Genomic DNA, 25,760 nt, shown 5'->3' on the forward strand with positions numbered 1-25,760 from the left:
TCTGTCTATAATTCATAAAACTTTGTCAGCATGACCAGGAAGGACTCAGAATTCACACTCATAGTAGTGGAAGATCAAAAACATAACGAAATGATTTTTTTACTGTGAAATTTCATCATTTTTTTCACTTACTAATGGCAGTATTTGATGCTATAGGTACACTTTTCATAAATATGAGAGATTCTTCGATGAATTTTGCACACCATACAAACCATACTTAAAGGTATATGATACTCTAGAATTCTCGAAATCTATTAACAACTGTGGTAAAAATTGAGGTAATTAACTATAAAATTTGTGTTTTTCTAAACATGAAGTTTAAATTATAACAGTTCATTCGTTTTTTTCATAAATTAAATAAATTCTAGAGTTTCACACACCTGTAAGTATTGTATGTATGCTGTGCAAAATTCATCGAAGAATCTCTCTAACTTATGAAGAAAAGTGTACCTATAGCAACAAATGCAGCCATTAGTAAGCGAAAATGTGATAAAATTTCGCAGATAAAAAAAAATTATTTTGATATGTTTTCGAACTTCCACTGCAATGAGTGTGAATTCTGAATCCTTCCTGGTGATGCTGACAAAGTTTTATGAATTTATTTGTAAAAGTATAGACACTGAAAATTAAAATGTCCTGTGTTGCCTCTCCTGCTCCAAGTCGGTCCGTTTGACGTCCTACCCCCCCCTTAAGTGAGTTTGAACGTGGTGTTATAGTCGGCGCACGAGCGATGGGACACAGCACCTCCAAGGTAGCGAAGAAGTAGGAATTTTTCCGTACACCATTTCACGAGGGTCCCGTGAATATCACGAATCCGGTAAAACATCAAGTCTCCGACATCGCTGCGGCCGGAAAAAAAAGAAAAAAAAACCTGCAGGAGCCGGACCAACGACGACTGAAGATAATAGTTCAACGTGACAGAAGTGTACCCTTCCGCAAACTGCTGCAGATGTCAATGCGGGCATCAACAAGCCTCACCGTGCGAACCATTCAACAAAACATCATCGATATGGGATTTCGGAGCCGAAGGCCCACTCTTATAACCTTGATGACTGCACGACGCACAGCTTTACGCCTCGCCTGGGTCCGTCAACACCGACATTGGACTGTTGATGACTGCAAACATGCTGCCTGGTCGGACGAGTCTCGATCCAAAACGTATCGAGGGGATGGACGTGTACGCGTATGGAGACATCCTCATGAATCCATGTACCCTGCATGTCAGCAGAGGACTGTTCAAGCTGGTGGAGGCTCTGTAATGATGTGGGACGTGTGCAGTTGGAGTGATAGGGGATCCCTGATAACTTCTAGATGGGACTCTGACAGGCGAAACGTAAGTAAGTATCCTGCCTGATCACCTGCACCCATTCATGTTTATTGTGCATTCCGACGGACTTGGGCAGGACACTTCTGAATTAAAACACTTCTGCTAGCTTACAAACTCACCAGACATGAACCTTACTGAGCATATCTGGGATGCCTTGCAACGTGTTGCTCAGATGAGATCTCCACCCCCTCGTACTCCTAGATATTTATGGACAGCGCTGCAGGATGCATGGTATCAATTCTGTCCAGCAGTCCTTCAGACATTAGTTACGAGTCCATGCCACGTCATCTTGCGGAACTTCTGCGTGCTCGCGGGGGCCTAAGTGATATTAGGCAGGTATACCAGTTTCTTTGGCTCTTCAGTGTAGAGCATCCGCTATAGTGCTTTGCTGTTGTTCGTTTTAGTGCTGTTGCGAGACCTGGTGGTACATACAGGGTGATTCCGTGACTATGTTTCAAATTTCAGGGACGATGGAGAAAGGTAAATACATCAAAGTAACCTAGTAAACATTGGCTCTAAAATGCATACCTAAAGTGCTATGAGCACTTCATGTTCCATAATGTGAAACAAATCTATTCCATTGCAAGCCTCTCCTTTTCCATATTTTGAGAGGTGGTGGTACGGACCAAAACAAGAACAAATGTCCAATAACACGGCATACTTTAAGATCTATGAACAGCTTTTCGTCTTTGCTACTGCGATGCAAATCTCTTCTACTGGTCGACTACTTACAGCTCTTATGGTATCTGTTTTATAGCACATGTGTGCTAGACAGTTTTCTTATTTTGGTCCAAGCTATCTCGTCGCAGAATGTGGAAAGCAAAGCGCTTGAAGTGCAAGAGATTTTACTATACTTATTTTGATTCGTTTACCCTCCTCCATTGTCCCTGACACTTCGCAACGTCAACACGGAATCACACTACACAAATGGCGTGAAGAGCGTCGGATGACGAATGATCACTGTACAGATTACAGAGCCACTGCTTAATCGTATGATACAGCGTTATCGGCACCTGACTGTTTGAAAGTGACCTCATTGTGGATATTCACTTGGCCAGATGGTCGAATTCTGCAATATCCAGATTTGTGGGGCATTCGGACGTTATAGCAGCACGATAGTGGACCGCCTGGGAACGTGAGGGCAGGCGTTCTCCTCGTGAAGGTTCTGGTCGTCCATATCTCCCCACCACAATGGAGGATAGCCCAACTGTGCATCAGTAACATCGTATCCCTTCACAGATGTGACTGGCACCTAAGAACAAGTAACGGACAGCCCGCAACATTCTGTATGATCCCACACCATTGGTCGGAGACTTGCAGCAATTGGGCTAAGGAGATACAGTCCCTTGTGTAGGCTGCATTTAACACCATAACGCAAACAGCTGCATCCATAACACAAACAGCTGCATTTGGAGTGGTCCCTTTGCCCGGACTCATGGACTCCTGATGAATGATGTCGCAGCAAAGAATCTTGGTTCTGCAGTGTGCCGGATGACCATCGTCGGGAAGTACGGCCGTGAGTGTGGAGAGGTCCCATTCATCTGATGTTTTGGAGAGGCACAGGGATACTACTGCTGGCATGATGGTGTGGGGAGCCATGGGGTATAGTGATGGACGCTGAAGAAATGAATTAAAATTTGTGCCATGGCCAGGACCTCAACCTGGGGCTCCTTACTTACTAGACAGGTATGCTACCCATTCCACCACCATAGCATTACAGCAAACATAGCTGCACGGACGCCGGCTGCTGTGGCCGAGCGGTTCTAGGTGCTTCAGTCGGAGCCGCGCTGCTGCTACGGTCGCAGGTTCGAATCCTGCACACATGGATGTGTGTGATGTCCTTAGGTTAGTTAGGTTTAAGTAGTTCTAAGTCTAGGGTACTGACGACCTCAGATGTTAAGTCCCATATTGCCCAGAGCAATTTGAACCGTTTTAGAGCTGCACAGACTACCCTAGTCCAATGCCTACCTTAACACAAGCTTCAGTTCACATCCTCAGCATATTTTGAAGTTTGTGTTAGGGAGGGCGTTGGACTAGGGTAGTTTCTGCACCTGTGTTAGCTTTATTGTTACGGTGGTGTAACGGCTAGCATAACTGTCTATTAAGCAAGCCGCCATGGTGAGTCAGCGTGTACGGTCAGAGGGTTAGCTACCCTCTGTAATAAAAAACACTGAGTGAATGGATCAACGAAGAAGCTGAATGGGTGTCTTGGGACGGTCACACAGAACAAATACAACAAACAATATAGAACAAAATGAGATCAACAGAGAATAAAAAAATAAAAAAGTAAGCAAAGATACCTGCGTTCAGGTCCCGGCCATGGCACAAATGTTAACTCATTTCTTCAGCTTCCGTCATTATTGTAGACAAAGATGAGACTTAAAAGTCAAGAGGAAAATTTAATTGTATCATAGAGCATAGCTTCAGTGATTGAGGGAACTCTGACAGCAGTATGGTACATCATCGAGATTCTGTGTCCTATGTTACTTCTCAGCTGAGAATATCGTGGTGTCATTTTTCAGTCGGACAATCTACATGTCCGTATGAACCGTCTGCATGATGTTGAGGTACTCCTGTGGCCAGCAAGATCCCCAGATCTGTCCTCGATAGAACATGTGTGGGAGCAGTTCAGATGTCAACTCTGTCCCAGTGTTAGCGCCCAGGATATCCAAGATCATCGGAACAGTCGTTAATTTGCCTCAGACGAGAATACAATGGCTTTCTGACACAGTCTCCTACCCACTCAGAGAGTGCATCTAGTCCAGGACGGACGCGCCACACTGATATCTAGACTCAAACTGCCAAGTTCTTTGTAGTTTTGGCTCGCTTTTGTAAGCACTTGTTCTACAAAACACTAGAACAAACCCTGACACTTTCCTGCGTGTTCCGATCTTAATGTACTTTCCAATTAACTGCATGTGGCTTCAGGACCTAAAAAACTCAGGGAAGATACCGGCTGGTTACAATTAAAGTACAACTACTAAATGGAAGCCCAGTGTGGGCTATAGCTATCGTATGGCAGCGAAAATTGGTGGCTACGCCAATGCCTTAATCCGTAAGTGGTGTTGTTATGGTCTTCAGTCCAGACACTGGTTTGATGCAGCTCTCCATGCTACGCTATCCTGTGCAATCTTCTTCATCTCCAAGTTCCTACTTCTGAATCTGCTTGGTGTATTCATCTCTTGGTCTCCCTCTACAATTTTTATCCTCTACGCCACCCTCCAATACTAAATTGGTGATCCCTTGATACCTCAGAACATGTCCTACTAACCGACCCCTACTTCCAGTCAAGTTGTGCCACATATTCCTCTTCTCCCCAATACTATTCAATACCTCCTCATTACTTAGGGGATTTACCCATCTAATCTTCAGCATTCTTCTGTAGCATCACATTTCGAAAGCTTATATTCTCTTCTTGTCTAAACTATTTATCGCCCATGTTTCACTTCTATACATGGCTACACTCCATACAAATACTTTCAGAAAAGATTTCCTAACACTTAAATCTACACCCGATCTTAACAAACTTCTCTTCTCGCTTCCAGCGCCAGGGTTCCCGGGTTCGATTCTCGGCGGGGTCAGGTATTTTCTCTGCCTCGTGATGATTGGGTATTGTGTGATGTCCTTAGGTTAGTTGGGTCTAAGTAGTTCTAAGTTCTAGGGGACTGATGACCATAGATGTTAAGTCCCATAGTGCTCAGAGCCATTTGCACCATTTCCCTTCTTCAGAAACGCTTTCCTTGCCATTGCCAGTCAACATTTTATATCCTCTCTACTTCGATCACCATCAGTTATTTTTCTCCCCAAATAGCAAAACTCATTTCTACTTTAAGTGTCTCATTTCCTGACCTAATTAACTCAGCATCTCCTGGTTTAATTCGACTAAATTCCATTATCCTCATTTTGCTTTTGTTGATGTTCATCTTATATCCTTCTTTCAAGACACTGTCCATTCCGTTCAACTGCTCTTCCAGGTCCTTTGCTGTCTCTGCCTGAATTACAATGTCATCGGCGAACCTCAAACTTTTTATTTCTTCTTCATGGATTTTAATTCCTACTCCATTTTTTGTTTGGTTTTCATTACTGCTTGCTCAATATACAGACTGAATAACATCGGGGATAGGCTACAACCCTGTCTCACCCCTCCTCAACCACTGCTTCCCTGTCATGCCACTCAACGCCTATAACCGCCATCTGGTTTCTGTACAAATTGTAAATAGCCTTTCACTCCCTGTATTTGACACCCGCCACCTTCAGAATTTGAAAGAGAGTATTCCAGTCAACATTGTCAAAAGCTTTCTCTAAGTCTACAAATGTCAGAAACGTAGGTTTGCCTTTCCTTAATCTTTCTTCAAGATAAGTCGTAAGGTCAGTATTGTCTCACGTATTCCAACATTTCTACGGAATCCAAATTGCTGTTCTCCGAGGTCGGCCTCTACGAGTTTTTCCATTCGTCTGTAAAGAATTCGTGTTAGTATTTTGCAGCTGTGACTTATTAAACTGATAGTTCGGTAATTTTCACACTTTGTCAACACTTGCTTTCTTTGGGATTGGGATTATTATATTCTTCTTAAGGTCTGGGGGTATTTCGCCTGTCTCATGCTTCTTGTTCACCAGATGGTAGAGTTTTGTCATGACTGGCTGTCCCGAGGCAATCAGTAGTTCTAATGGAATGTTGTCTACTCCCAGGGCCTTGTTTCGACTTAGGTCTTTCAATGCTCTGCCAAAATCCTCACGCAGTGTCATATCTCCCATTTCATCTTCATCTACGTCCTCTTCCATCTCCACAATATTGCCCTCAAGTACATCGTCCTTGTATAGACCCTCTATATACTCCTTCCACCTTTCTGCTTTCTCTTCTTTGCTTAGTACTGGTTTTCCATCTGAGCTCTTGGTATTCATACAAGTGGTTCTCTTTTCTCCAAAGGTCTCTTTAATTTTCCTGTAGGCAGTATCTATGTTACCCCTAGTGATATATGCCTCTACATCCTTACATTTATCCTCTAGCCATCCCTGCTTAGTCGTTTTGCACTTCCTGTCGATCATTTTTGAGACGTTTGTATTCCTTTTTGCCTGCTTCATTTACTGCATTTTTGTATTTTCTCCTTCCATCAATTAAATTCAATATCTCTTCTGTTACCTAAGGATTTCTAACAAGTCTCTTCTTTTTTCCTACTTGATCCTCTGCTGCCTTCACTATTTCATCTCTCAAAGCTGCCCACTCTTCTACTGTATTGCATTTCCCTGTTCTTGTCAATTGTTCCCTAATGCTCTCTCTGAAGCTTTCTACATCCACTGGTGCTTTCACTTTATCCTGGTCCCATCCTCTCAAATTCCGCCTTTTTCATTTTCTTTAGTTTTAATCTATAGTTCATAACCAATGAATTGCGGTTGGAGTTAACATCTGCCCTAATGGGCAGTTTAAAAACTGGTTCTTAAATCTCTGTCTTACCATTATATAATCTATCTGAAACCTTCAGTTGTCTCCAGGCCTCTTCCACGTATATGACCTTTTTCCATGATTCTTAAACCAAGTGTTAGGTGTGATTAAGTTATGCTCTGTGCAAAATTTTACCAGGCGGCTTCCTCTTTCATTCCTTGCCCCAGTCCATATTCACCAACTACTTTTCCTTCTCTTCCTTTTTCTTCTAATTCCCACTATATCTAATTTTAAGCTATCCATTTGCCTTTTTAAATTTTCTAACCTAACTGCCCGATTAAGGGATCTGACATTCCACGCTCCGATCCGTAGAACACCAGTTTTCTTTCTCCTGATAACAACGTCCTCTTGAGTTGTCCCCGCCCGGAGATCCGAATGGGGGACTATTTTACCTGCGGGGCCGGCCGAAGTGGCCGTGCGGTTAAAGGCGCTGCAGTCTGGAACCGCAAGACCGCAACGGTCGCAGGTTCGAATCCTGCCTCAGGCAGGATGTTTGTGATGTCCTTAGGTTAGTTCGGTTTAACTAGTTCTAAGTTCTAGGGGACTAATGACCTCAGCAGTTGAGTCCCATAGTGCTCAGAGCCATTTGAACCATTTGAACCTCCGGATTGTTTTACCCAAGAGGACGCCATCATTATTTAACCATACCGTAAAGCTGCATGCCCTCGGGAAAAATTACGGCTGTAGTTTCCCCTTGCTTTCATCCGTTCACAGTACCAGCACAGCAAGGCCGTTTTGGTTAATGTTACAAGGCCAGATCAGTCAATCATCCATACTGTTGCCCCTGCAACTACTGAAAAGGCTGCTGCCCCTCTATAGGAACCACACGTTTGTTTGGCCTCTCAACAGATACCCTTCCGTTGTGGTTGCACCTACGGTATCGCTGAGGCACGCAAGCCTCCCCGCCAACGGCAAGGTCCATGGTTCATGGGGGGAAGGCCGGAAGTGATATATTCTGGAAAAAAATTATTTCCAGTTTTGGCCATCAAGTGTAAATCTGGCGCTGTACACTGTTTGTATGACTGTGTGACGTCCACGCTGTCATTTGACAAGTCACAACCTGAGTGAACAGTATGGTTGCCAAGAAGACAGACGGAGCGCCGTAATGAAACAGTTTTAAGTAAACGGCAGCAATTATAGTGCTCCACTGAGGGTCTATCGTCGACTGAAAGGTCTGAGGAGGGGTTTTATGTCATTAAATGCCGGCCGGAGTGGTCGTGTGGTTCTAGGCGCTACAGTCTGGAACCAAGCGACAGCTACGGTCGCAGGTTCGAATCCTGCCTCGGGCATGGATGTGTATGATGTCCTTAGGTTAGTTAGGTTTAATTAGTTCTAAGTTCTAGGCGACTGATGACCTCAGAAGTTAAGTCGCATAGTGTCAGAGACATTTGAACCATTTGTCATTAAATAGTTAAAGGAAGATGATAATGAAATACGAAACAGGTGTGAGCTTGGTGTGGCACGTAGAGGAGGAAGACGTCCTAGCGCGATGAGAACTACTGACAAGGATGATGTTGCTGTAAATCACCACGAAGCACGTGCCCAGGCCTGTGCTAACGTCGTGCAATGTCACGAGAACTGTCCACCCCATGTTCAAGGGAACGTAAGTTTTGCCGTCTGTTTTGCACTAGTATGTGTACAAGATCCAGATGGAGCAGCAGCTGGAACATCATGTGCCGCAGCAACCTTCTGGAGATGATCTTCGGTTTCTGGCTTGGATCGAAGTTGATGACATGTGGCTGGGCGATGTTCTAAGGAGTGACGAGGCACATTTTACACTACGGGGGCAGTGAATACACAGAACTGCTGAATTTGGTGTACTGTTAAAGAGCAAGTTATGCACGAAGAGCCTTTGCACTCGCCGTATGTGGCTGTGTGGTGTGGATTCACAAGCACCTTTATTCTCGGTCCTTTCTTCTTTAAGGGAATACACCCAGAGGGCCTGTCAGTCGTACCGGATGTTTCCACGTTATCGAGACCTCACTGTACAACATGTGATACTTGCTTTGGAAAACCACAACTGTGTGGAAGACGCTGTTTTCATGCAAGATGGGGCAACACCTCATGTCTCTCGCCCAGTGAAAGATTTGTTTAATGCAACCTTCCACGAACGTGGCACACCCAGAGGTTCTCCAGACGCATGGTCTGCAAAATCACCTGATCTGAATCCATGTGCTTTTTGGCTCTGGAGATGTTAAAAGAACGTCTTCACCAGGGACACGTTTGTTCTCTTCTTGATCTGAAGGCCACTATACAGTAATATGTTGCTCAGAACCAAGCGGATGTACTGCAAGCAACTGCTGATCACATTGTTTTACGAATGCAGTATCTCGTCAACGTCTGTGGTATGCATGAACAAATTTTGTAATTAGTGGTTAATAACAAAATCAACATTTTGCAGTTTCTCACTAGTGTGACCTTTTCCGCCCACGTCCCGTTGTTAATCCATTACCTATGGAAACATTTCTGTACTTATTTCTTGCATGCACAGCGCCATATTTGCGCCTGGTGGCCATAAATGTAACTCATTTTTCTTCAGAATAAATCGGTTGTTCCTTAATACTACTACTACTACAACGTGATGAGGCCCAGTGGACCGCACGCATCTACAAGTTTCCTCCTGCGCTGTATTCTGTCCATTGCTGCTATCCGCCGTCCGTTCACATATATTGACACTTGGTTTAAATCTTCATGGAGCCCATCCCTCCAGCGCTGGCGGTCTCTTTCCTGTAGGTGTGAAATCCAGGAGCTTCCGAGGCCATTTGTGATCCTCCACCAGGGCTACACGGCCGTACCACTGCATTCGTTTGGCTTTGACAGTTCCTGCTGTGTTGGGCTGCTGGTATAGTTCCTCAAGCTCTTGGTTGTATCTGATCCTCCATTCCCCTGTATCTGCATAGAGAACTGGACCGAAGATCTTCCGAAGCACTTTTCTCTCGAAAACAAGCTTATGGAAGTTGCGCCTTAATGCATTAGAATATCTACCAAGTTTTGCAGCCATACGATAATTACAGCCTACACTGGAGGTCTGTGAACAACTGAGTTTTAGTCATAACCAGTGTTCTCTTAGCGTCAGCGAGTGGGTCACGACGCACGCACGCAAATAGGTTAGCGAACTGTCGCACATGTGTATCCGACAGTCGAAGCAAACGACCATAAGATTTCTCGACAACAGAAAGATGTGGCGGAGAAAGTTGGTAGCGGTCCCGTAGCCGAACTGGGCGCAGCACGGAATTGTTATGAGGTGCCAGCCAGCTGTGGGGCCGACGGCCGCCACACGGAAACAGATTGGACGGCGGCAGCGCTGCGGCATGCTAATGGCCGCCTACTTGCCGTGCCACGGGCAGCCTATCTGTATTCCGGCGAGACGCACGGACGCTCCGATTGGGCCAGGCACGTCTCCAGCTTGTAGCGTGTAGCGTGTAGCGTGCTGTTGGTGGCGGGAATCTGAAGCACGGCCGCTGCTCGGGCGTGGGCGTGACACCGGCACCAGCCTTCAGGAACACCGTGGACGCACTGGTCTAATAGCTGTGCCGGGACTTACGTCAAACCAGTCCAGCAGAGTGAGTGGGACGAACTTAATAACATCTACATCTATATTTATACTCCGCAAGCCACCCAACGGTGTGTGGCGGAGGGCACTTTACGTGCCACTGTCATTAGATCCATTTCCTGTTCCAGTCGCGTATTGTTCGCGGGAAGAACGACAGCCGGAATACCTCCGTGCGCGCTCGAATCTCTCTAATTTTCCATTCGTGATCTCCTCGGGAGGTATAAGTAGGGGGAAGCAATATATTCGACACCTCATCCAGAAACGCACCCTCTCGAAACCGCGATGCAGAGCGCCTCTCTTGCAGAGTCTGCGACTGGAGTTTGCTAAACATCTCTGTAACGCTATCACGCTTACCAAATAACCGTGTGACGAAACGCGCCGCTCTTCTTTGGATCTTCTCTATCTCCTCCGTCAACCCGACGTGGTACGGATCCCACACTGATGAGCAATACTCAAGTATATGTCGAATGAGTGTTTTGTAAGCCACCTCCTTTGTTGATGGACTACATTTTCTAACCACTCTCCCAATGAATCTCAACCTGGCACCCACCTTACCAACAACTAATTTTATACGATCATTCCACTTCAAATCGTTCCGTACGCATACTCCCAGATATTTTACAGAAGTAACTGCTACCAGTATTTGTTCCGCTACCATATGATCGTACAATAAAGGATCCTTCTTTCTATGTATTCGCTATACATTACATTTGTCTATGTTAAGGGTCAGTTGCCACTCCCTGCACTAAGTGCCTATCCGCTGCAGATATTCCTGCATTTCGCTGCAATTTTCTAATGCTGCAACTTCTCTGTATACTACAGCATCATCCGCTAAAAGTCGCATGGAACTTCCGACACTATATACTAGGTCATATATATATATATATATATATATATATATATATATATATATATATATATATATATATATATATATATATATATATAAATTGTGAAAAGCAATGGTCCCATAACACTCACCTGTGGCACGCCAGAGGTTACTTTAATGTCTGTAGACGTCTCTCCATTGAGAACAACATGCTGTGTTCTGTTTGCTAAAAACTCTTCAATCCAGCCACACAGCTGGTCTGATATTCCGTAGGCTCTTACTTTGTTTATCAGGTGACAGTGCGGAACTGTATCGGAAGCCTTCCGGAAGTCAAGGAAAATGGCATCTACCTGGGAACCTGTATCTAATATTTTCTGGGTCTCATGAACAAATAAAGCGAGTTGGGTCTCACAAGATCGATGTTTCCGGTATCCATGTTGATTCCTACAGAGTAGATTCTGGGTTTCCACAAATCACATAATACGCGAGCAAGAAACATGTTCTAAAATTCTACAACAGATGGATGTCAGAGATATAGGCCTATAGTTTTGCGCATCTCCTCGACGACCATTCATGAAAACTAGGACTACCTGTGCTCTTTTCCAGTCATTTGGAACCTTCCGTTCCTCTAGAGACTTGCGGTTCACGGCTGTTAGAAGGGGGCAAGTTCTTTGGCGTACTCTGTGTAGAATCGAATTGGTATCCCGTCAGGTCCAGTAGACTTTCCTCTGTTGAGTGATTCCAGTTGCTTTTCTATTCCTTCGACACTTATTTCGATGTCAGCCATTTTTTCGTTTGTGCAAGGATTTAGAGAAGGAACTGCAGTGCGGTCTTCCTCTGTGAAACAGCTTTGGAAAAAGAAACTTCCTGGCAGATTAAAACTGTGTGCCCGACCGAGACTCGGTCGGGCACACAGTTTTAATCTGCCAGGAAGTTTGATATCAGCGCACACTCCGCTGCAGAGTGAAAATCTCATTCAGCTTTGGAAAAAGTTGTGAGGGGAGTGACGGTGCACGGTGAGTGTAAACTCTTTCCCTGATTACAAAAGCTTATTTCTAGGCAACTATGCTCTATGCAGTTATGTGATTTGTTGCGTCATCATCATTTGGTTATTTGCCTTGCGGAAGGTTTGGACTTTGTAGCCTTCCATGCTAGGCTATCCTCTGCTTTCCTCTTCACTGACGTGAGGGGTAGCCGTGGGGTCTGAGGCGTCTTGTCACGGTTAGTGCGGCTCCCCCCGTCGGAGGTTCGAGTCCTCCCTGGGGCATGGGTGTGTGTGCTGTCCTTAGCGTAAGTTAGTTTAAGTTAGATTAAGTAGTGCGTAAGCCTAGGGACCGATTACCTCAGCAGTTTGCTCCCATAGTCCTTACCACAAAATTTCCAATTTCCTCTTCATTCTTTGTTATCCCCCTCGCGGTCTACTGACATAATAATTTGGATACAGACAAATTTATATTTCTAGAGAAGTGCTTATTCTTATGTGACATACTGAGAGTGCAAAGACAACTGAAGACTATTCTGACGTACGGGGATTTGAACCCCAAGTGCTTCGGAATACTATTCAGCGTCTTTAGAAAGATGTCTGCTCTCACTGAGGTTTATTGTTTGTCTTGACAGAAACATTTTATTATTCACAACTGTCAAACTACGAACAGTACTGACGTCATTATCGCTGTATTTAGGCAAGACAGGCTATAACGCGGCACTTTCGCATAGTCATTCCCCAGAAATTCACAACTTGTCTACTGCGATCCTCAGCGCTTATGCGGTTGTTGCTAGGGGTATTGCAGCGTACTGCAACATTTTATTCCCGAACACACAGTAGAGTCATCCTCTTGCCCGATGGGACGCAAGATTTGAGCTTTGTCCAGTCTGGTGCTAACTAACAGGTCTTTCAATAGCCTGCCTAAGATGGGTTTTGGTTGGAACCAGCAACGCTAGCTTCGACGCTATGACTGTCTGCATTCCAGCACGCGTTGGAACTAAACTAGCGAAAGAAACCTACAAGGGAAACAGCACTTTCGGGAAGAGTGCTGTTAACCGGAGAAGGAAATGAGTAATTAGAGTGTTTGCATTCTGCTCTTAAGAAAAAAAAATGTGTGTGAAATCTTATGGGACTTAACTGCTAAGGTCATTAGTCCCTAAGCTTACACGCTACTTAACCTAAATTATCCTAAGGACAAACACACACACACCCATGCCCGAGGGAGGACTCGAACCTCCGCCGGGACCAGCCGCACAGTCCATGACTGCAGTGCCTTAGACCGTGCTCTTAAGACTGATTGACTGAAAGGAAGGAATGTTTAAACATTTTAGGCAGTTGTTGCTAGCTCGCGGTAGTTGGTCGACAGCCCTCTGGGTAGAAGGTATTTAAAAGTGGTTAACAATTCTGAAGTTATGAGCTAGTAGTCCTTCTTGATCAGCAGCGGCTCCTGCAAAGGCTGCGACATTTACCGATCGGAACTGTTGTTGCAGGTCTCTCTATTAAGTTTAAGGGCTGTACTTCCTTTCTTTTTCGTAGTCAAGTACTAAATAATACCAAGGCTAATACTAAATAACACCAATTCCAACTCCAAAATAATGTATATAGGCAGCATATTGAGGCGCTGACGTCACGTTTTCCTACACCTTATCACAACAAACAGTACAAAAAATAATGTGCTGTAGGGAGACCACCTGGTATCTTTTCCTGCACGTTACTCTCTTCTCTTGAATAAAACCTGCAGTTCCCTCTACTAGGAGGGAATCACGTGTCAGATTATGTCCTATGCAGTTTAACTTCCCACTCATCACTGCCAGCAACGTCCTCCGATGTTCTCCAATTCATCTCAGTATCTCCTTATTCCTGACTTTACCAGCCTTGCTGATGTCTGTCCTGCGCCGTATCCGCCTCTCACAAGATTCAATTCTCCTCTCGCCCCGTTTTCTCAGTGTCGGCGTCCGTGCTGTGTATCAAGCCACGCCACATATTAGACATTTCACTAGTCGCTTTCTTAATTCTGTGTTTAAACCATTAGCTGAGACTCTTTTCTGTTTTTGAAACACCACTTTCGCCAGAGCCATTCTGACTTTTGAAGTCCTGTTCACGCAGCAGTTCTTCCCTAATCAATCTTTCCCAGTACTTGAAAGCTCTCACCTGTTATACGGTTTCTATCCCTAAATTGTAGTTCGCTTTTCTCTTCTTTAAGCCTATAACGATGCCTATCGTTTTCTTTTTCTTTTTTTTCTTTTTTTCACTTTCGTACCATGTGCTACACATGCTTCGTTCAGGTCATTTAGCATCTGAATCAGTGTCTCTTCATTTTCTGCAGGAATCACCACGTCTTCTACGAGTCTTATGCATTGTGTTTTCCGTTCACCTATCCCGACGCCTCTTTTCCCATCCGAAAAACTTTTCACTATTTTCTCCAAACAAATGCTAAAAAACGGGAGAGACACAACATCCATATCTGACCCTTCTTCTGATCTTGCTGTCTTTCGAGGTCTCATTTCCTATGTGAAACCCTTCTGGGTCAAGTGCAGATTCACATTTAGTCTTGTCTGCGTACACGTCGCTCCCTTTCCCTTCTAGATGCTCATGACCTTATCCCACTGCTTTCTATTAAATGCCTTTTAGTGGCTTATGAAGTAGAGAGATATTTCTTTGCCCTTTTACATATACATTTGACTAATAGTCTTTAGAAGTTCAATGGCATATCGTATCGATTGTGATATGGGGGGGGGGGGGCGTGGAGGGGGGGGGGGGAGGGGAGGTCTTAGAGTTACAGTAACTTTTTTCCAGATTGCAAGCGATGCGTGTGCCCAGTCTGGCAGAAATTACTTTTGGCGTTACAAAGATCACCTTTTATGTCACTGTATTTGCACTCCACTCTCTCTCTCTCTCTCTCTCTCTCTCTCCCCCTCTCTCTCTCCCCTCTCACTCACTCACTCACACGCACACACACACACACACAAACACACACACACACACACACACACACACACACACACGTAGAGCCGAAACGTCATCATGGCTGTCACCAAAGCGCCTATCCAAACCCCTACACTATTATAGCTCGTTACCAGACATTTTTACACGTCACCCACACCTACACGAAGAGGTAGTACGTGGAAGCATATCACCAACACAGTATTTTTGTAACAAAAGTTGTGGGTCACGTGTGTACAGAATTTGGTTAAAATTGTTCTAGATATTCTCTAGTTATATTTCTATATCATACCGTTCACACCCCCACCACCTCCACATTGAAGGTACGTGATTCTCTCTCACACAGTGCTTCTTTAGGCATAGTAAATGATATGAAAGAGAAGTTCCGTTAAAATCTATCCAGTGGTTTAGGAGGACATGTGGAACCTACATACATACATTTCTGTAATACGTATCGTTTATATGTTTGTTTGGACTACAAGTATTTCACTCATTTCATGACACATTCGGCCGCTGGCCTTCCTACTGGGATCCGAAGCTCCTGTTCACGCAGTTTTGCACGTACCTGAGAATTAAATTTGAGTTTAAAACTCAGTTTCCGCGAAAAATAAAGTATTCCTTTTTTTCCCATTTACCCAAACATGCTTGGACAGCTATTTGTTATGTTTTATGGAAAACCGCCAACCAAATAATATTGAAACTGACAACATCCTCACAGAAAGCATTAGTCTCTACCAAGAACACAACACAGGAGAAGATACGAAAAGTTGTAATACAAGGAAAGAAAGTTTTGATTGAATACTCAACACCGCAACAAAACACTGTTTGCAAAGAATCTAGGTCCCGTGAATAAAACGGCTTCAAACATCGTCTGATTGCTTTGCGAAAGAGTCAGTATGTTAAAGAGTTGATGTTAATCATATAAAAACTTCATGGCTGAAGACGCAAAACCCTAGTTTTTCACATATCTCAATTTTATGACGTCGTATCACCTGAACTACAGTAACAAAGAAACTGTACACCTGCCTAATACTGTGTAGGACCCCCCGCGAGCAAGCAGAAGTACCGTGCAAGATGACGTGGCATGGACTCGACTAATGTATGAAGAAGTGCTGGATGGAATTGACCCCTTTAATTCTGCAGGGTTGTGCATAAATCCGTAAGAGTACGAGGGGATGGAAATCTCTCCTGAGGAGTAAGTTGCAAGGCATCTCAGATATGCTCAATAATGTTCATGTGTGGGGAGTTCGGCTGCGAGCGGAAGTGTTTAAACTCAGAAGTGTTTAAATTCAGAAACTCCTGGAGCCACTCGTAGCAATTCTGGACGTGTAGGGTGTCGCATTCTCCTGCTGGAATTGCCCATGTCCGTCGGAATGCACAATGGACATGAATAGATGCAGGTGACCAGACAGGAATGACGCGTATCTAGATGTAACAGGGGTCCCATATCAATGCAACACACGCCCCACACCATGACAGAGCCTCCACCAGCCTGAACAGTCCCCTGCTGATTTGGAGCGTCCATGGACTCATGAGGTTGTTTCCATACCTGTACACGCCCATCCGCTCGATGCAATTTGAAACGAGACTCGTCCGATCAGGCAACATGTTTGCAGTTATCAACAGTCCAATGTCGTTGTTGACGGGCCCAGGCGAGGCGTAAACCTTTGTGTCGTGCAGTCATCAAGGGTACATGAGTGGGGCTTCGGCCCCGAAAGCCCATATCGATGACGTTTCGTTGAGTGGTTAGCACGCGGACAGTTGTTGATGGACGAGCATTGAAATCTGCAGAAATTTGAAGAAGGGTTGCACTTCTGTCACGTTGAACGATTCTCTTCATTCGTCGTTGGTCCCGTTCTTGCAGGACCTTTTTCCAACCGCAGCGATGTCGGAGATTTGACGTTTTACCGGATTCCTGGTATTCGCGGTACTCTCGTAAAATGGTCGTACGGGAAAACCCCCACTTCATCGATGCCTCGGAGATGCTGTGTCCCACCACTCGTGCGCCGACTGTAACACCACGTTCAAACTCACTTAAATCTTGATAGCCTGCCATTGTAGCAGCAGTAACCGACCTAACAACTGCGCCAGACCCTTGTTGTCTTATATGGACGTTTTCGAGCGCAGCGCCGTAATCTGTCTTTTTAAATATCTCAAACAATGAAAAACTGAGGATGGAAAGTAACAATATTAGACAAGGAAAGCTGCTACTCACCACATAGCGGAGTTGCTACGTCTGAGATACGCACAACAAAAAAGATTAGCAACTTTCCTTCTCTAACATTGTTTAAATATCTCTGTATTTGAATACGCATGCCTCCACCAGTTCCTTTGGCGCTTCAAGGTATGCGTCGTACAATGATATAATTTTACAGGGACATTAAGTGGTATATTAGTATACTGTCTGCAAAATGTAATGCGAACAGAGTCAGTAGTAAAGAAGTAACCAATTAAAATGTTATGCCTGCCATTCAGGTTTTACTACACACTTAGCGAAAATGAATAAGCGATAATTTTTTTTCGTTGTTGGGAAGGGAGTGGGGCTGTCAGAGAGGAAAAAATTAGAAGGTATGTGGAATTATGTGTAAAGTTTGTTGGAAATGTCTAAGTGCTCTTTGCAGTCTCAAATACTGCGTGAATATAGTCTGAATAATTTGCGCTCCGTGAACTATGCTACATCTACATCTACATCTACATACATACTCCGCTATACGGTGCGTGGCGGAGGGTACCTCTTACCAACACTAGCATCTTCTCTCCCTGTTCCACTCCCAAACAGAACGAGGGAAAAATGACTGCCTAGATGCCTCTGTACGAGCCCTAATCTCTCTTATCTTATTTTTGTGGTCTTTCCGCGAAATATAAGTTGGTGGCAGTAAAATTGTACGGCAGTCAGCCTCAAATGCTGGTTCTCTATATTTCCTCAGAAGCGATTCACGAAAAGAACGCCTCCTGTCCCTCCAGAGACTCCCACCCGAGTTCCTGAAGCATTTCCGCAACACTCGCGTGATGATGAAACCTACCAGTAACAAATCTAGCAACCCGCCTCTGAATTGCTTCTATGTCCTCCCTCAATCCAACCTGATAGGGATCCCAAACGCTCAAGCAGTACTCAAGAATAGGTCATATAAGTGTTTTATAAGCGGTCTCATTTACAGATGAACCACATCTTCCCAGAATTCTACCAATGAACCGAAGACGACTATCCGCCTTCCCCACAAACTGCCATTACATTCTTGTCCCACTTCATATCGCTCTGCAATGTTACGCCCAAATATTTAATCAACGTGACTGGGTCAAGCGCTACACTACTAATGGAGTATTCAAACATTACGGGATTCTTTTTCCTATTCATCTGCATTAATTTAGATTTATCTATATTTAGAGTTAGCTGCCATTCTTTACACCAATCACAAATCCCGTCCAAGTCATCTTGTATCCTCCTACAGTCACTCAACGACGACACCTTCCCGTACACCACAGCATCATCAGCAAATAGCCGCACATTGCTATCCACCCTATCCAAAAGATCATTTATGTAGATAGAAAGCAACAGCGGACCTACCACACTTCCCTGGGGCACTCCAGATGATACCCTCACCTCCGATGAACACTCACCATCGAGGACAACGTACTGGGTTCTATTACTTAACAAGTCTTCGAGCCTCTCACATATTTGGGAACCAATCCCATACGCTCGTACCTTAGTTAGGAGTCTGCAGTGGCACACCGAATCAAACGCTTTCCGGAAGTCAAGGAATATGACATCCGTCTGATACACTTCATCCACGGTTCGCAAGATATCATGTGAAAAAAGGGCGAGTTGCGTTTAGCAGGAGCGATGCTTTCTAAAGCTACTTCAAGACATACGCATAATACGTAACTTAAATATTGGTCTTATTGTGTTAAACGTCCGACATAAGGTTATAGGCCTTAATGAGTGGAGTATGATAACATTTTAAGTTTTTAAATTCTTCCAGTCATTATATGAAGTTTGTCGGCCCTGGAAGCCGTCAGACAGACAACCTGCAGCTGGGACTGTGTGAGAGGTTAGGCATTCAGTGACGCAGACGCCGGTGTGCCCGCAGATCTACATCGGGCGCACGGGCGGCCCCTGGGCGGCGACGCTGCCGCGCCACCTGCTGCAGTTCGTGCTCTTCCTGGCGGCCTGGTGCTGCGCCCTGTCCAGGGTCTCCGACTACATGCACCACTGGAGCGACGTCCTCGCCGGATCCTCCATAGGCACCGCCACCGCCATCCTCACGGTAAGCACTTCATATTCACTGCTGCTGTCGGCTTGCTACTGTACTACACGAACACTCTGTGCCTCAGTTAAAGTTCGGAGCATTGTGTTTTCTGCGTCAGATTTGAAGTAAGCGCATTTTCTAACTTGACGGGATCTCAGAAGCATATGTAAGTGGATACCCTACCCTCGTTTTATCTGGCTACATCTGCATCTACATATATACTGCGCTAGCCACCAAGCAGCGTGTGGCGGAGGGCACAATTCGCGCCAAAGTCTCCCCCCCCCCTCCTCCCCTCTGTTCCACTCGCGGATCGCGCGAGGGAAAAAAGACTGTCTGAACGCCTCAGTACGAGCTCTTATTTCCCTTATCCTTGAATGGTAACCATTGCGCGATTTGAAATCTGGCGGTAATAATATATGCTCTACATCCTCGGTGAAGATCGCATTTCGGAATTTAGTGATCAGCCCCTTCTGTTTGGCTCGGCGTGTGTCCCACTTCAACCTTTCTATCAGATTTATAACGCTCTCGCGATGGCTAAATGTACCAGTCACGAATCTTGCCGCTCTTCTTTGGACCTTCTCAATCTCTTGAATCAGCCCCAACTGGAAAGGGTCCCACACAGACGAACAATACTCTAAGACTGGACGAACTAACGTAATGTAAGTTATTTCCTTTCAGGATTCTACCAATAAACCACAACATAGAGTTCGTCTTACCCGTTACTTGTGTAATCTGATCATTCCATTTGAGATCATTTCGAATAGTCACACCCAGATACTTGATGGACGTTACCGCTTTCAAAGACTGGGCATTTATTTTGTACTCATACATTAATGGGGATTTTCGCCTTGTTATACGCAGTAGGTTACACTTACTAATATTGAGAGATAATTGCCAATCATTACACCACACATTTATTTTGTGCAAATCCTCATTGATTTGTTCACAACTTTCGTGTGATAGTACTTTCCTGTAGACTACAACATCATCGGAAGACAGTCTCAGGCCGCTGTCAGTACCATCAACCAGATCGTTTATGTAAATCGTAAAAAGCAGAGGACCTATTACGTTGCCATGGGGCACACCTGAAGTTACGCTTGTTTCTGCTGAAGTCACCCCGTTCAGGACGACATACCTGTTAGAAAACTTTCTCTCCAACCGCATATGTCATCGGATAGACCGTAGGCGCTCACTTTTTGTAGCAAGCGACAGTGCGGAACTGAGTCGAATGCCTTTCGAAAGTCGATAATATGGCATCAACCTGGGAGCCGGTATCTAGAGCCTGTTGTATATCATGCACAAAAAGGGCCAGCTGTGTCTCTCCTGACCGCTGTTTCCTAAAACCGTGCTGGTTTCTGCAGATGAACTTCTCAGAGTCTAGAAAGGTCATTATGTGTGAACACAAAATATGTTCCATGATTCTACAACAAATCGATGTCAGTGAAATTGGCCGGTAATTACGTGCATCCGATTTTCTACCCTTTTTATGGATTGCTATGACCTGGCCCTTCTTCCAGTCCCGTGGAACTTTCCGCTGTTCCAATGATCTCTGATACATGATGGATAAGAACGGTGCTATATTTGTAGCATAGTCAACATAAAATGTTACGGGGATACCGTCTGGGCCAGGTGCCTTCTTGGTGTCTAAGTATCTTAACTGTTTTACAGTCCCAGATACACTAAACACTATGTCAGCCATCCTTTCGTTTGTTCAATAATTGAAAGGAGGAATGGTGCTGCAGTCCTCTTCCGTAAACTAGTTTTTGAAAGCTAGGTTTAGAGTTTCGGCCTTGTGTTTATCATTATCAGTTACCTTATCCGTACTGTCAGCAAGAGAAGGTATTGAATTATTTGTAGCGTTCATAGATTTTACGGACGACCAAAATTTTTTGGTTATTTTTAGAATCTGCAGATAAAATATTGCTTTCAAATTCGTTAAAAGAACTAGGAACCTGCGGAGCGCGGATAGCACTAACAAGGGAAACTCCCCATCCCTACCCTCTCAGATGTAGTCCAGTGGACAGCTCGTCAAAAACTGAACACACATCAAGCATTAAAACAGAAATGAGGTGTGCTGAACCGTGAAAAAAAGAAGCAAAATCTAATCAGTGAACGGTCCAAGCAAAAGATAAACAACACAAAAATCACAAGGATAATGGGGTCGTAGTTGTGTGGTCATGGTGACAGACGGTGGCGTGGAAGTTGCGTGTTCAAATCTCCCTCGTGTTCCTTCTTTTCTTTTTTCTTCAAAAAAACTATAAACTTTTCATCCGGTCATTTGAAGTGTGTTTTCTTCTTCTGTAGTCTTGGCAACTGTCTTGCTATACATTGCTTTTAGAATATGACTCACATGGTAATAATATATTACGCTGAAGTAAATATGATGAACAGTGAGAGCATGCGAGATGCCGCATAGAGCTCTCACAGAAACGAAAATAGCTAATAAACGGGTGCGAACTATGTTACAACAAAGGAACTCAAGAGTCAAAACTTCCAAAACGGAACGCAAGACTGGTAACATGTGGTACTTGTGCAGAACGAATAGGAGGTGCGCACGTCTTGAGGTCCCTTCCTTACACCTCGCTGTTGCGAAGGGACGCACAGGCACAAATTTGAATACAGCGAACAGGTACGTCAATGACCGGACGGACATTTTATAACACAGATACACACACTATATATATGGCACGAGGGAGATTTGAACACGGATCTCCACCTTCATAGCCCTACGCCGTGACAACATAACCACGACGCCATAGCTTACACACATGTTCAATGTTACATATTTTGGGATTTGGTCGTTCACTGTTTATATTTTGCTTCTGTTTGTCAGGGTTCATCATATCTTCTTCCTGTTTTCATGCTTGATCCACGTTCAGCTTTTGATGGACTATCCGCTGGCAGTCTTACCACTAACAGTGAGGGGGTTGGGATGGGGAGTATCCACGGCCGGGCGATTCGTCTCGTATAGCAGTAGTTATATTGCTCGTGAATCAGCCTATCTGTTAGTGAAAACCATATGGAAATACCAATGGTAGCTCACATAGGTAATACTTAATGGTGCGGTTGACTTTAATTTATAATACGGGTGGAAGATACACTCTCTAGTCACATTGATGTTCAAAATGGTTCAAATGGCTCTAAGCACTATGGGACTTATCATGTGAGGTCATCAGTCCCCTAGACTTAGAAGTACTTAAACCTAACTAACCTAAGGACATTACACACATCCATGCCCGAGGCAGGATTCTAACCTGCGACCGTAGCAGCAGCGCGGTTCCGGACTGAAGCGCCTAGAACCGATCGGCCACAGCGGCCGGCCACATTGATATGACCACCTGCCAAAAGCCTGAATGACCACCTTTTGCTCAGTGGACCGCTGCGAGACATACACGAATAGTGTCGGTGGGCTTCTGGAAGATAGCAACAGGGTTGCGGATTCATGCCGACTCCAGAGCCGTGGCCAGGTGCGCTAGGTTTCTCAGTTGAGGATCCGTGGCGCGAATAGGCCGATCGAGGTGGTCACATAGATTGTCCACTGTGTTTTAATCCGTGGAGTTTGGTGGCCAAGCGAGTCGGCAGACTCATCATGGTGCTCTTGCAAAAACACACGTACATTGCGAGCTGGGTGACACGTTGCCTTGTCCTGCGGTGCGTGCCATCGTGCCGAGGAAACAGAAACTGCATGTTGCGGTGCACGTGGTCCTCGAGCATACATGCATACTAGTGTTGAATCATTGTCTCTTCCAGAATGCCGAGATCACCCAGGGAATGCCCTCTGGCCTGGGTCCCTCCGACGATTGTTGCAGTTTTTGCTTTCAGACGTTTCACGACGCAAGCGCCAATAACCATGTCTCCGATGCATAAAACGTCATTCATCCGAAAATACCACCTGTCCCCACTCACTGGACATCCAGTTGCAGTAATGGCGCGGAAATTCCAGCCTTCGACGCCGATGAGCAACAGTCTGCATGTGTGGATGAACCAGGCACCTGCTGCGGCGGTCTATACGCAGCAGCTTTCGCTGAACCGTCGTTGAGGAGACTCCGTTGGTTCATCTGGGGGCTCAGTTGCTCAACAGGTGCACGTCTCTTCGTCAGAACACATCTCGGCAGGCGTCGTCCACCCCTGTCGTCTACGGCCCATGATGCATCACAGTTGCGTCGGCGTCGGTTTTGCGTAGCGCCGTTTTCAATCGAGGCGGCACGCGAATAGTTTACAAACATAGCTTCCACTCTTCGCCCAAAAGCCACTCACAATGCCATTCTGGACGCTAGACAGATCGCTCGGTTTCCGCATTACTGCAACGACTGCACTGTTTACCGCGTCCCTTTGACAAGTTTTATACACCGTCCAGTCTTACTGCTGCCACCTGTCCTCAGTGAGCGGTTATTGCACCGACGTCTACCACAGGTGGTGATCACATTAATGTGACTAGACCGTGCATAAGGGGCAGTCAAATGAAAACGAGGCAAACTGCCTATTGGCTTCTGTATCGGGTTCTTCGGCCGATGTGCGTCTGATGATTTTTTCTGACGTTTCGGCAGCACGAGTGGCTGGCGTTGTCTAAGCTTCATCCTCCACTGCTGGTGGTGAACTGGAGGTTTGACAATGCCAGCCACTCGTGCTGGCGAAACGCCACAAAAACCGAGGCGCCCGCTAAACCCGCTGGGAAGAACAGGAAACGGCCAAATAAGGTTGGGGTCAGCCTCACCTTAAAATTGCAATCTATTGTGATTTAATAACACCTTTAAACCAAAGCGGCACATAGCCGAACCTTTACAATTAAGAGTTTCAAACTCAAATTATTTCACGGCTGAAGGCCTCCAAACAACTGCGTGTCTTCGTTTACTTGAAATTTATTATGTTGCTTTTAAGATTCCTTGTTTGGAGGCCTTCAGCCGTAAAATAATTTGAGCGTATATATATATATATATATATATATATATATATATATATATATATATATATATATTTTAAAATAAATTACCATAACCTTTCATTAAGCGACTGAGGGCCCACAATTGATTTTCCAAAATTCAGAAATACCATAAACCTTTAAGGGCAGAAGACCGCAATATTTAAGCTTGAAAGGTAATTTTAAGAATAAGGTTCCAAGCGGCTGAAGGCCCACAATTATTTTTCCAAAATTAAAAAAAAAAGCTATAACCATAAGCCTCAAGTTTTAAGTGGCTGAAACCGCACTAAAAGAAAAGACAACACAACGACAATAACCTTTCAGCAAATGTCCACTTCTCAGAATTCGAACTTACTTATACGCGGCTCAAGGCGCTTAATTTACATAAAACACAGTAAACCCAAGAATTTTTTAAATCACTGGCTATGATACATTATAAACAGACAATTAAACACTGGTGAGAAAGACAATAAAGACAACGGCACTCAGAAGCCTCCAGGGGGTCGGTCTGCCCTCGTTCACTTAGGTGAGACAGGTGGGGAGCCCAACTACACTTGATCCGACGGAACCCAACCAAGGGACAGCCATGGACAGACCTACAAACGACTTGCTTACCACCAATCCGTACATGAGAATTCAAACACAAAATGTTATGGGCGTAATTATCCATAATCAAATACGTATATGTATTGAGCTGTCGAAAATACACACCGTGTTGGACAGCAACAACAGGTGAGGAAAGGACACTGTCAGAAATTACGTTAGTGGCCAGGGCAGGTAACCGGAACACTAACGGCCACAAGGCAGAAAATTCCGCTGGTGCACTTGAATTGTAGTCAACCAATATAGTTAATTCCACCACATGGTGGCTAAATTTCAGCAATACAAGCACTCGGTGTTGCTCACAGGAAAACCTCCCCAACAGCAAACCACCCAAACGAAACACACAACATTAATGGACGTGGCTTGGGTACTTAAAACACCACTCAACTTTGACGTCCTGGGTCGGTGAACCACGAAGCTCGTAGCGATCGGAGAGCTCCACACACGGCCCACACTGTGCAGGGACCGCCAGCGGACCCAGCCGTCTGCACCACGCGGAGATATCTTCCCTAACCCGCAGCAACCGACCGACTGCCCACAGACCCCCTAGCCGGAAACTATATGCACAAAACCGAAGATGGTACATAGTGCAAATATCGTTACACATCGCTTCTGCCACACGTAGAAGGAAGAAGAACCATAGCATAACCGCAACAAGGGCGGGAAACCAAACACAGATAGACAGCCAAGTTCACGAAAACGCTTGGTTGAGAGTGAGAACGGCTCAAAAATCATCAGACGCGGCCGAAGAACCCGAGACAGAAGCAAATAGGCAGTTTGTTAATAAGTGGCCACGAAAGCCTTAACAATTTTGAAAACGAGACAGGTGGAAAAATTACGTAAACTGGCTTTATTTCTAAAGCAGAGGTCATAATTGTTAATACATATATCCCAGTGTGATACAAGATGGTCAGT

General features: G+C 44.9%; 1 protein-coding gene across 1 annotated transcript in view; it reads left to right on the forward strand.

Moving 5' to 3' along the window:
- LOC124798170 (putative phosphatidate phosphatase) overlaps positions 1-25,760 on the forward strand; it is a 356,955-nt gene that overhangs the window by 270,704 nt on the left and 60,491 nt on the right. The window contains exon 6 of the mRNA XM_047261453.1: positions 19,166-19,342. Coding sequence (XP_047117409.1) covers positions 19,166-19,342 — 177 coding nt within the window. The remainder of the gene's footprint in view (positions 1-19,165; positions 19,343-25,760) is intronic.

This window comes from Schistocerca piceifrons, chromosome 5 (genome assembly GCF_021461385.2).
Source record: "Schistocerca piceifrons isolate TAMUIC-IGC-003096 chromosome 5, iqSchPice1.1, whole genome shotgun sequence".
NCBI lineage: Eukaryota > Metazoa > Arthropoda > Insecta > Orthoptera > Acrididae > Schistocerca > Schistocerca piceifrons.